The 12,260-nt window shown below is 44.7% G+C and overlaps 1 protein-coding gene across 1 annotated transcript; it reads right to left on the bottom strand.

Annotated features, from left to right (window-relative positions):
- Positions 1–1,000: 1,000 nt before the first annotated feature.
- Positions 1,001–11,701, bottom strand: LOC109896734 (sorting and assembly machinery component 50 homolog B). Its single transcript, XM_020491052.2, has 15 exons — positions 11,517–11,701; positions 11,076–11,189; positions 10,843–10,944; positions 10,619–10,706; positions 10,336–10,442; positions 9,893–10,023; positions 9,254–9,341; positions 9,011–9,139; positions 8,824–8,895; positions 8,644–8,730; positions 8,455–8,525; positions 8,225–8,292; positions 4,351–4,497; positions 2,490–2,631; positions 1,001–1,696 (listed from the first exon to the last, which is right to left on the bottom strand). The coding sequence occupies exons 1-15, from the start codon at positions 11,535–11,537 to the stop codon at positions 1,651–1,653; spliced, it is 1,413 nt and encodes a 470-aa protein (XP_020346641.1). The 5' UTR covers positions 11,538–11,701; the 3' UTR covers positions 1,001–1,650.
- Positions 11,702–12,260: the final 559 nt, after the last annotated feature.

Genomic DNA, 12,260 nt, shown 5'->3' with positions numbered 1-12,260 from the left:
TTCCAAAGGGATACTTACTGTATTACTGGTTTGTATCCATGTCAGTCATGACAACAGTGTACTACTGTCCATTCCCATTTTGTAAATAATCTTAGTACCCCAATCTGACATGTCTTGTTTGCCTACAATGTAGCCTCTTGTCAAAGTTTAAAATGTCATGAGGGAAATACAAGGCACTCCTCCGTAGCACCCATGCTCAACATGATAAAGGGCAATGTATCAGTGGGATTTTTTTTTAAACAAAAATGAAGCCATCACAAAAGAACAGTGTTTGGAAGGACAAATTAAACAATGCATGCGACAATTCCATCATGACATTTTAAACTTTGACACAAGGCTACATGGTAGGCACAGATCAGTGAGTCAGTCTCCCCTACTATTTAAATGTAGAATTGGTTAGTTATTGTCGGTGTAACTGATGTGAAATGGCTAGCTAGTTAGCGGTGGTGCGCGCTAATAGCGCTTCAATCGGTGACATCACTCTCTGAGAAGTAGTTGTTCCCCTTGCTCTGCAAGGGCCAAGGCTTTTGTGGTGCGACGGGTAACGCTGCTTCAAGGGTGGCTGTTGATGTGTGCAGAGGGTCCCTGGTTCGGGGCGAGGGAAGGAAGCTATACTGTTACATCGGTACAAACTAGATGGATTACCATGAGATTATACTTGATATGTTATAATTACAATGTAAGTCAAATGTTGACTATGCAGTGAAGTTCACTAGTTGCAATTGGACATGCTTTGGATATCTGCATGCTGCAGTTAAGTGTAGACAGTTGGGTGCACTTCCAAGCCATTGAATATATCAGGAGTTGACTTATATACCAATAGCGTGATTTAATAACTGCAGGCTGATAAAACTGGCTAGTGAGACTTAACCCCTCCTGTATGTGACACATTGTGTGTTGTAACTGCTGTCATTAATGCAGGTCTGAGGATGTTTTAGAACTTTGGATCTGAATAAAGTATTGCAAATGTGTCTGTGTATGAGACACCACAAAAAAAAGATTAAGGGGAACAAATGTGATTTATTGTGTAACTTAACTTAGACAACATTAAAAAGAAGACTAACAGTAAGAGCACTGGTGGTGGGTCACACTTGGGGTTCCCAACTCCGATTCACAGGGGCTGCTGTGGAGAGGGGGAGTCAACTCTCAATTCTACACGTCAAATAGCAGAACTGACCGTTTTGAGATGAGTTGTCAATTCCCTTCCATGGGCTAAGTGAGTTCTGTCATCAAAACAAAGTGCTGGTTATATGCTCTCCCATTAAATTTGATCCCTTCTGTTGCATCAACATATTGGCATGTACAGGATTCTATTGACAAATCAGTTGGCAAGAGTTCTAACACAGTAAAATAAATCTAGAACCAAAACCAATAGTCACTTCCCTATGGATAGGGCATTCAGCAGTCCTGGAAGGCAGGGGAGATATACACCCAAATCTCTTTGGCCAGAAACGTAATTGGTTGGTGGAAAAGTAACACAGCAAACATAGTGGATACCATTGGTTAATATCAAAAAGGGGGCGGGGCACTCCAGGACTGTGCATTCTGGTAGGCTCCCACAGCTAGCGTTATACTCAACGGATAACAAGTGACAATGCTCTTCTCCCATCGTGCTCTCTGCTGCTGGACCCGGGCGGCAGGGTGATGACGTCACAGGAAACGGATTCCTGCTCCAAACTGGACGCCGTCGCATATCCTGAGGCAGGGTCGGAAAAAGAGGGAAGATGAGCCCAAGAAAAAAGTTTTGGGACCTATGTGCCGCATGTGTATAGCTAGGTGTTATGGCTTGTGTGTGTTTATTTAGAGCATATATGAGCAGTATGGCATTGCAGCAATAACGCCTCTCCTCTCTCATTCTATCATCTCTGCAGTGGTGGAAAAAGAACCCAATTGTCATACTTGAGTAAAAGTAAAGATACCGTAAAAGCAAAAGTCACCCAATAAAATACAACTTTAGTAAAAGTATTTGGTTTTAAATATACTTAAGTATAAATCATTTAAAATTCCTTATATTAAGCAAACCAGATGGCACAATTTGTTTTTTGAAATTTACGGATAGCCAGGTGCAAACTCCAACACCATTTACAAATTAAGCATTTGGCAATAGGGATGATCAGCGATGTTCGAGTGTGAATTTGACCATTTTCCTGTCCTGCTAAGCATTCAAAATGTAACAAGTACTTGTGGGTGTCAGGGAAAATCTATGGAGCAAAGTGGAATGCAGTGAAGTAAAAGTCTAAATAGTAAAGTACAGATACCCCCAAAAACAACTTAAGTAGTACTTTCAAGTTTTTTTTACTTAACACTACTGCATCTCTGTGAGTGTATGAGAGTCTTCTCTCACACTCTTTTCTAGAGCGCTAGATTTATTTTTATTTAACCTTTATTTAACCAGGTAGGCCAGTTGAGAACAAGTTCTCATTTACAACTGCGACCTGGCCTACAGGAGTCGAGTCTGACCTGCTCCTCCAAATGTCTGTGTGTTGTACCTGTCTCCACTCTGAACCCCCATGGGAATGCAGTAGTTGAGCTCCAGCCTGGCGATGTTCCCGAGACGCAACACAATGCCTGCTCCATACGACCAGCGGACACACTCCGCCAGCCTCTGTAGGTGTGCTCTTGGACCCTCTCCTGGGGACAGGAAACACTTACACGTAAGAAGAGGCACAAAAAGAGGCAGAATGCACACAGATGCACAGACAGACAATTTAACATTTATTTGCAGTATGTACTGTAAGTACAGTTGAAATCGGAAGATCACATACACCTTAGCCAAATACATTTAAACTCCGTTTTTTTACAATTCCTGACATTAAATCCTAGTAAAAATTCCCTTTCTTAGGTCAGTTAGGATCACCACTTTATTTTAAGAATGTGAAATGTCAGAATAATAGAGTGTTTTTATTCATTTCATCACATTCCCAGTGTGTCAGAAGTTTCACATACACTCAATTAGTATTTGGTAGCATTGCCTTTACATTTTTAACTTGGGTCAAACATTTCGGGTAGCCTTCCACAAGCTTCCCACAATAAGTTGAGTGAATTTTGTCCCATTCCTCCTGACAGAGCTGGTGTAACGGAGTCGGGTTTGTAGGCCTCCTTGCTCACACACACTTTTTCTATAGGATTGAGGTCAGAGCTTTGTGATGGCCACCCCAATACCTTGACTTAGTTGTCCTTAAGCCATTTTACCACAACTTTGGAAGTATGCTTGGGGTTATTGTCCACTTGGAAGACCCATTTGCGACCAAGCTTTAACTTGACGTTAACTTAACTTTAACAAAACTGACGTCTTGAGATGTTGCTTCAATGTATCCACATAATTTTCCTAACTCATGATGCCATCTATTTTGTTGATTGCAACAGTCCCTCCTGCAGCAAAGCACCCCCACAACATGATGCTGCCACCCCTGTGCTTCATGGTTGGGATGGTGTTCTTTTGCTTGCAAGCCTCCCCCTTTTTCCTCCAAACATAACGATGGTCATTATGGCCAAACAGTTCTATTTTTGGTTCATCAGACCAGAGGACATTTCTCCAAAAAGTACGATCTTTGTCCCCATGTGCAGTTGCAAACCGTAGTCTGGCGGTTTTGGAGCAGTGGCTTCTTCCTTGCTGAGCGGCCTGTCAGGTTATGTCGATATAGGACTCGTTTTACTGTGGATATAGATACTTTTGTACCTGTTTCCTCCAGCATCTTCACAAGGTCCTTTGCTGTTGTTCTGGGATTGATTTGCACTTTTCGCAACAAAGTACATTAATCTCTAGGAGACGGAGCGCGTCTCCTTCCTGAGCGTTATGACAGCTGCGTGGTCCCATGATGCTTATACTTGCATACTATTTGTTTGTACAGATGAACGTGGTACCTTCAGGCGTTTGGAAACTGCTCCCAAGGAGGAACCAGACTTGGAGGTCTACAATGTTTTTCAAGCAAAGAGGCACCGAGTTTGAAGGTACACCTCCAATTGACTCAAATGATGTCAATTAGCCTATCAGAAGCTTCTAAAGTCATGACATAATTTTCTGGAATTTTCCAAGCTGTTTAAAGCGACAGTCAACTTAGTGCATGTAAACATCTGACCCACTGGAATTGTGATACAGTGAATTATAAGTGAAATGATCTGTCTGTAAACAATTGTTGGAAAAATGACTTGTGTCATGCACAAAGTAGATGACCCAACCAACTTGCCAAAACTATAGTTTGTCAACAAGAAATTTGTGGAGTGGTTGAAAAACTAGTTTTAATACAACCAAAGTGTATGTAAACTTCCGACTTCAACTGTAACTCAACATTAGTTAATGGGGTCAATGAAAAACAGAACATAGACTAATATGAAGTTCAGGGTTCCCACCGTAGTTGAGGTTGCACAGGTTCCCAGCATTGAGGAAGAAGTGTGTCCTGAAGAGGTCTCCGAAGCCACCCCGGCCCGGACGGAAGGGCAGAGGAGTGTACAGGTGGAGCCCGCCTGCCCAGTACGCCTCTCCCCCCAGGTAGTCACCTGCAGTAACACAAGTAAACCCTTACATTTCATCATCATGACTCCGGGCAACTTTTATTTATTTATTTCAACTTTATTTAACCAGGTAGGCTAGTTGAGAACAAGTCCTCATTTAAAACTGCGACCTGGCCAAGATAAAGCAAAGCAGTGTGACACAGAGTTATACATGAAATAAACAAACATAGTCAACAATACAATAGAAAAAGTCTATATACAGTGTGTGAAAATGAGGTAAGATAAGGGAGGTAAGGCAATAAATAGGCCATGGTGGCGAAGTAATTACAATATAGCAATTAAACACTGGAATGGTAGATGTGCAGAAGATGAATGTGCAAGTAGATACACTGGAGAGCAAGATAATAAATAAATAACAGTATGGGGATGAGGTAGTTGGATGGGCTATTTACAGATGGGCTATGTACAGGTGCAGTGTTATGTGAGCTGCTCTGACAGCTGGTGCTTAAAGCTAGTGAGGGAGATATGTGTCTCCAACTTCAGTGATTTTTGCAGTTCTTTCCAGTCATTGGCAGCAGAGAACTGGAAGGAAAGGCTGCCAAAGGAGGAATTGGCTTTGGGGGTGACCAGTGAGATATACCTGCTGGACTCATGCTACGGGTGGGTGCTGCTATGGTGACCAGTGAGCTGAGATGACCTGGAGCCAGTGGGTTTGGCAACGAGTATGAAGCGAGGGCTAGTCAATGAGAGAGTACAGGTCGCAATGGTGGGTAGTATATGGGGCTTTGGTGACAAAACGGATGGCACTGTAATAGACTGCATCCAATTTGTCGAGTAGCGTGTTGGAGGCTATTTTGTAAATGACATCGAAGTCGAGGATATGTATGGCAGCATAAGTGAAGGATGCTGTGTTGCGAAATAGGAAGCCAATTCTAGATATCATTTTGGATTGGAGATGCTTAATGAGAGTTTACAGTCTAACCAGACACCTAGGTATTTGTAGTTGTCCACATATTCTAAGTCAGAACCGTTCAGAGTAGTGATGCTGGACGGGCGGGCAGGTGCAGGCAGCGATCGGTTGAAGAGCATGCATTTAGTTTTACTTGTATTTAAGAGCAGTTGGAGGCCACGGAAGGAGAGTTGTATGGCATTGAAGCTCGTCTGGAGGTTAGTTAATACAGTGTCCAAAGAAGTGCCAGAAGTATACAGAATGGTGTCGTCTGCGAGGTGGATCAGAGAATCACTAGCAGCAAGAGCGTTGATGTATACAGAGAAGAGAGTCGGCCCAAGAATTGTACCCTGTGGCACCCCCATAGAGACTGCCAGAGGTCCGAACAGGCCCTCCGATTTGAAACACTGATCTCTATCAGACAAGTAGTTGGTGAACCAGGTGAGGCAATCATTTGAGAAATCAAGGCTGTTGAGTCTGCCAATAAGAATGTGGTGATTGACAGAGTCGAAAGCCTTGGTCAGGTCGATGAATATTGCTGCACAGTATTGTCTCTTATCGATGGCGGTTATGATATCGTTTAGGACCTTGAGCGTGGCTGAGGTGCACAACTCTGAAACCAGATTGCTTTGCGGAGAAGGTACGGTGGGATTCAAAATGGTCAATAATCTGTTAACTTGGCTTTCGAAGACCGTAGAAAGGCAGGGTAGGATAGATATAGGTCTGTAGCAGTTTGGGTCTAGAGTGTCTTCCCCTTTGAAGAGGGGGATGACTGCGGCAGCTTTTCAATCTTTGGGAATCTCAGATGATACGAAAGAGGTTGAACAGGCTAGTAATAGGGTTGCAATAATTTCGGGAGACAATTTTAGAAAGAGAGGGTCTAGATTGTCTAGCCCGGCTGATTAGTGGGGTACAGATTTTGCAGCTCTTTCAGAACATCAGCTATCTGGATTTGGGTGAAGGAGAAATGGGGGAGGCTTGGGAGAGTTGCTGTGGGGGGTGCAAGGCTATTGACCAGGGTATGGGTAGCCAGGTGGAAAGCATGGCCAGCCATAGAAAAATGCTTATCGAAATTCTCAATTATAGTGGATTTATCATGGTGACAGTGTTTCCTAGCCTCTGTGCAGTGGGCAGCTGGGAAGAGGTGCTTTTATTCTCCATGGACTTTACAGTGTCCCAGAACTTTGAGTTTGTGTTACAGGATGAGAATGTATGCTTGAAGAAGCTAGCCCTAGCTTTCCTAACTGCCTGTGCATATTGGTTCCTAACTTCCCTGAAAAGTTGCATATCATGGGGGCCATTCGATGCTAATGCAGAACGCCACAGGATGTTTTTGTGCTGGTCAAGTGCAGTCAGGTCTGGAGAGAACCAAGGGCTACATCTGTTCCTGGTTCGACATTTTCTGAATGGGGCATGCTTATTTAAGATGGTGAGTAAGGCACTTTTGAAGAATAACCAAGCATCATCTAATGACGGGATGAGGTCAATATCCTTCCAGGATACCTGGGCCAGGTCGATTAAAAAGGCCTGCTCGCTGAAGTGTTATAGGGAGCGTTTGACAGTGATGAGGGGTAGTCGTTTTACCACAGACTCATTACGGACGCAGGCAATGAGGCAGTGATCGCTGAGATCTAGGTTGAAAACATCAGAGGTGTATTTGGAGGGCATGTTGGTTAGAATGATATCTATGAGGGTGCCCGTGTTTACAGCTTTGGGGTTGTACCTGGTAGCTTCATTGATAATTTGTGTGAGATTGAGGGCATCAAGCTTAGGTCACCTAGCAGCACGAGCTCAGAAGATAAATGGGGGGCAATCAGTTCACATATGGTGTCCAGAGCACAGCTGGTGGCAGAGGGTGGTCTACAGCAAGCGTCAACAGTGAGAGACTTGTTTCTGGAAAGGTGGATTTTTAATAGTAGAAGGTCAAATCGTTTGGGTACAGATCTGGATAGTGAGACAGAACTCTGCAGGCTCTCTCTGCAGTAGATTGCAACACCGCCCCTTTGGCAGTTCTCTCCCCTTTGGCAGTTCTCTCTTGTCGGAAAATGTTATAGTTAGGGATGGAAATTTCAGGGTTTTTGGAGGTCTTCCTAAGCCAGGATTCAGACACGGCTCAGACATCCGGGTTGGCAGAGTGTGCTAAAGCAGTGAATAAAACAAAGTTAGGGAGGAGGCTTCTAATGTTAACATGCATGAAACCAAGGCTTATACGGATACAGAAGTCAACAAATGAGAGCACCCGGGGAATAGGAGTGGAGTTAGGCACTGCAGGGCCTTGGTTAACCTCTACATCACCAGAGGAGGAGTAGGATAAGGGTATGGCTAAAGGCTATAAGAACTGGTCGTCTAGTACGTCGGAACAGAGAGTAAAAGGAGCAGGTTTCGGGGCAAGATAGGATTCAAGGCATAATGTACAGACAAAGGTATGGTAGGATGTGAATACAGTAGAGGTAGGCCTAGGCATTGAGTGATGAGAGATATTGTCTCTAGAAACATCCTTTAAACCAGGTGATGTCATCGCATGTGTGGGAGGTGGAACTACAGGGTTGGCTAAGGTATATTGAGCAGGGCTAGAGGCTCTACAGTGAAATAAGACAATCACTAACCAGAAGAGCAATGGACAAGGCATATTGACATTAAGGAGAGGCATGCTTAGCCGAGTGATCATAAGGGTCCAGTGAGTAGTGAGGCTGGTTGGAGACACGGCGATTCAGACAGCTAGCGAGCCGGGGCTAGCAGAAGGACCTCAGATGGGGCTCCTACTGACCCACACCTGTGCACCACACATGTCTGTTCAATTAAACAGAGAGCACGTGACCTCACCCTCGCTCTGTGGGCCGATGCTGTACATTCCAAATCCTCGCACACTGGTGGGACCTCCCAGATAGAACCTGGACAATACAGAAATATGTCAATGACAGGCCAAATGTCACTCAAATCATCCCCTAAACACTCGATGATAAATACTTCACAGAATGAGTTTTAACTCAATGGTGCTACCTAGCAATTTCTATCAAAGCCATGTGCCATGAATCTGTTGGGAGTGGTCCTACCTGTCAGCGATGGAGGATGGTCTACCTCCAATGGGGAGGAGACACCCACCCCAGAGAGAGGCGGAGAGGACCTGAAAGAGGCCACCAGGGTCATGTTATATGACATGTTAACACTCAGGTACCCATAATTCACTTCCCATTTGTCCTGGCTATTTCCCCCAGGTTAGGGACTGAGTAGTGTTCCCTTACCGAGTCCCAGACCAGCCGTCTGTTGACCTGCAGCTCAAAGTCCTCCTTCAGGAAGCTTGCATCTCCGCCTGTATAGCCAGCCAGCTCCTACAGAGGGCAAGACAACACACATCAGCATGGCCACTTCATATAGATCTACAGTGGTGTATTATGCAGAGGAAGTCACATACACAAACATACCTGGTTAATCCTCAGTAAGGCACCTTTCTTGGGGAAGATGGCAGAGTTCCTGTTGTCAATGGACATGGTGTGCTGCAAGACAACTACCATCAGCGGATTGACTCAGATTCTTGCTATTTTGAGAGTGAAGATCATTAAAGGTTAAGATTATTAGATAAAGGGAACTGAGAGACAAAGGGCTTTGTACCGAGAGGGCAGACTTGAGGGTGTGCCCGCTCTCTTCTCGCACGGCGAAGGAGGCACTGCGTGCCAGACAACCCAGCTCCCGCCACACACCCTCCCACTTCAGAGTGTGGTTGGTCCTCCATAAAGGAAACTATAGGAGAGTGAGAGAGAAAGTTATCCCTGTGGAAATTCAAGGCAGATAAAATGAATACAACAAATGTGAGACACACAGACCCACAAACACACACAGTAGGAGTCCTCTTACATTGAGCTCAGTGGAGACTCCTCTGTCTGTCTCTTTGAGGGAGCTCCATGGAAACTGGCCTGTGACTTTGTACAGGTTTAGAGTGAGGCTGCAACAAGACAACACCTGTCAGGACCATGATCCATCAGTGATAGTTCAGTAATGAGACAATGTTCAACATAAAGGTTATAAATACATCACCATGGCAACATAACATACTGTCAATATGACCTCTGAGGGAAACAATCAAACTTGAAACAAAATGGCAGCCATTACACCGCAAGTGCTATTTTGTTGTTGTAATATTTACCGCCTTTATCTCCCCAATTTCATGATTACGATCTTGTCTCATCGCTGCAACTCCCTAACGGGCTCGGGGGAGGCGAAGGTCGAGTCATGTGTCCTCCGAAACATGACCCACCAAGCCTAGCTTCTTAAACATCCGCTCACTTAACCCGCAAGCCAGCTGCACCAATGTGTCGGAGGAAACACCGTTCAACTGACGACTGGTCAGCTGCAGGATCGAACCACAAGCTGCAGTGACACCGCAACACTGTGATGCAGTGCCTTAGACCGCTGCGCCACTCGGGAGGCCTGCAAGTGCTATTTCAATTTCCTATCGACACGGAGAGCAAGGACAGCGGTGTTCACTGTTCGTACTTGCGTTCGAAGTTGCCTGGCTGGGGCTTGAAGAAGGACAGGCCATAGGAAGTCTCCTTGGTCCCGTAGGAGAACTGGAAGGTTAACTTTTCAGCACGGCCAAACACGTTAGGAAGCTTCACACCCAACACCTGGAAGACAGAGACAATGTTACTCCCAAGTCAGGGTCTCACCCCTGTTCTACCTGTCTGAACGTACATTACCACACAATGCACCTATTTGGAAGTGTTTGCAGTGAAAATGAGGCAGAGAAGCTGCTTAACCTGTCTGCAAACATTTTGGAAATCACCTCTATATCACACGATTGTATTTAGGAACGTCTTCCTTGGGTCATTGCGACAGGGGTTTCAATTAACAATATTGTGTGATGCTTTGTTATAGTTCTCCTGTAAGTGTGTGTGTGGGTGAGAGAGAGTGGTGTTTCTGTGTGTGTATTCTCTCACCATGCTGCCCTCGTTGTTGCCGACCATGGTGTTGTAGCTGCCTGTCAGTCTCTTCATCTCTGTCACCTCGAACGTCACATCCAGACCATTGGGCAATGCATCCGCACCTGGGAGGGGTAGACCAAAACAGACCGTGACCACAGCTAGACTAACAGAGGGCTCCTCTCCAGTGACGCAAATATCTATTTACTGGTTATCCTTTCATATTGGCAACATCTCATGGTTGAGATAGGTTGTGATATTGTTTCAGACACACACACACGTTTATGGGCGCACACTGTACCATCTGATGTATCAATGACGACCTCCACCTCCTTGAAAATGCCCAGACGCAGCAATTTCTGTCTGGCAATATGAGACTTCTTCATGACCTGTCAAAGACCCAAAAGACCCAACAAACAGCTTTTAGCACAGATGTTTCCCCTTAAATAAGGGAACATTTCAGAGTGTGTATGTAGGTTATGTGTGCATGTTCAAGTATGTGGAGTCCAGAGTGCTCATACTTACATCAATAAGGTTTTTAGCATCGAAGACCTCTGAGATTTCATAGCCCAGCAGATCCTCTTTCGTTCGGCCCAAGCCCTCAATGTTGACATGTTGGACAACAACCTGCAATGAAGGGCCAGATTCTCAGCATCCATTCCAACTAGGTGATCAATGATTTACTCAGCTCCCTTTGCTAATGAGATGATAAACAACTTGTAATGGGAGTAACGTTAGCTTGGATAAGAGATGCTTACGTCTTTGTTTTCCAGGACTTCCTGTTTAGTCTCATGTTCTGCCTCCTGCACCTCAATCATGTCGTCGGGATGAACGCCCATGTCACGCCCGTGCATCGGGAGAGGGTCCATACTCTGAATAGTGTCGAGAAAGTAGAAAAATCATGTGAAGATATGACCATGCTTAAATAGCTACCTAGCTAGCTTCGTTCTGTCAAGGTGGTACATTTGCTAGCATGCTGAAAGATCAGACACAATCCATATTGCATAACATCACATAAAATATGGTAAAATAACAATTTGCCTCATGTCATACAACTCTTCGCCATTAATGTAATTTATGTATCTAGTCTACGGCCTATGCGTTTGTCCATGGTACACCGCCATACAATAGACACTGAACGGGGAGGTCATGCAGAATTTCCTCCCCACGTTCCGTGGTTGTAAGAAATGAAGATTTACCCTGGCGTGGACAGTCCCCATGGTGACGTCTTTGTCTTGAAAAATATCCCGTTTGATAAGTAAATGTTTTTTAACAGGCCTATTTAGAGGAGAAAGACACTACTGACAATGGCTAGATTTTCCAGGTCCAAGCCCCCTTCAAGGGAGACGCCATGACACTTTGCGAAGCCTGCTTTGTTGCACAGTGATTGGTCAAACATGTGCCTTTATCACTGACAGGTGGGCGGGACAAAACCAGCGCACTGACGTAATGTGTCTCGAGACCAGCAGAGGACAGTATCCCTACGCTCAAACTTCAGCCCTGTGTAAAGTTCCTGCTCTGAAGGTGGCAAGTCCAATACTGTGCAGGAGTTGCACTTGCGTGCATTATATTTACAGATAATGTTGGTCCCTTCAGATGTATGCTTCTTATGACTTAATTTATTTCAAAGTATTTACATTGCATTGCAAAGAATGACAAGAATATGCCTACCCACCACAACCAACTAAGAAGTGCCCCAAAACTGCCCATTAGGCTGGCTACGCATGTAGCCTATTGAAATAAGCGCTTGCGGGACAACTCATCTGAAAAACATGAAAACGTAGCTACATCTGAGCTCTTTTTTTCTCATTATTATTTACCACGATTGTAACTTGAAGATGTATAACCTTATTTATAGGCCTACATCATGATGAGTTCCATTATGGGCAATTGAGACCTCTGCTGACAATTTGGCCCCCGCGCTAGTGACAAATATCTGAAAA

Source organism: Oncorhynchus kisutch, linkage group LG9 (genome assembly GCF_002021735.2).
Source record: "Oncorhynchus kisutch isolate 150728-3 linkage group LG9, Okis_V2, whole genome shotgun sequence".
Classification (NCBI taxonomy): Eukaryota; Metazoa; Chordata; class Actinopteri; order Salmoniformes; family Salmonidae; genus Oncorhynchus; species Oncorhynchus kisutch.
Note: the sequence above shows the minus strand (reverse complement) of the source record. Positions and strands in the feature narration are given on the sequence as shown.

What these genes read in the sequence shown, in the direction of transcription:
- LOC109896734 (XM_020491052.2), bottom strand. Translation starts at nt 11,537, where the DNA reads ATGGGGACTGTCCACGCCAGG. An exon ending in AAGTCCTGGAAAACAAAGAC is followed by an intron (nt 10,945 to 11,075) that starts GTAAGCATCTCT and finishes CCTTCATTGCAG; the next exon opens with GTTGTTGTCCAACATGTCAA. An exon ending in CCTTACTGAGGATTAACCAG is followed by an intron (nt 8,731 to 8,823) that starts GTATGTTTGTGT and finishes TGCCCTCTGTAG; the next exon opens with GAGCTGGCTGGCTATACAGG.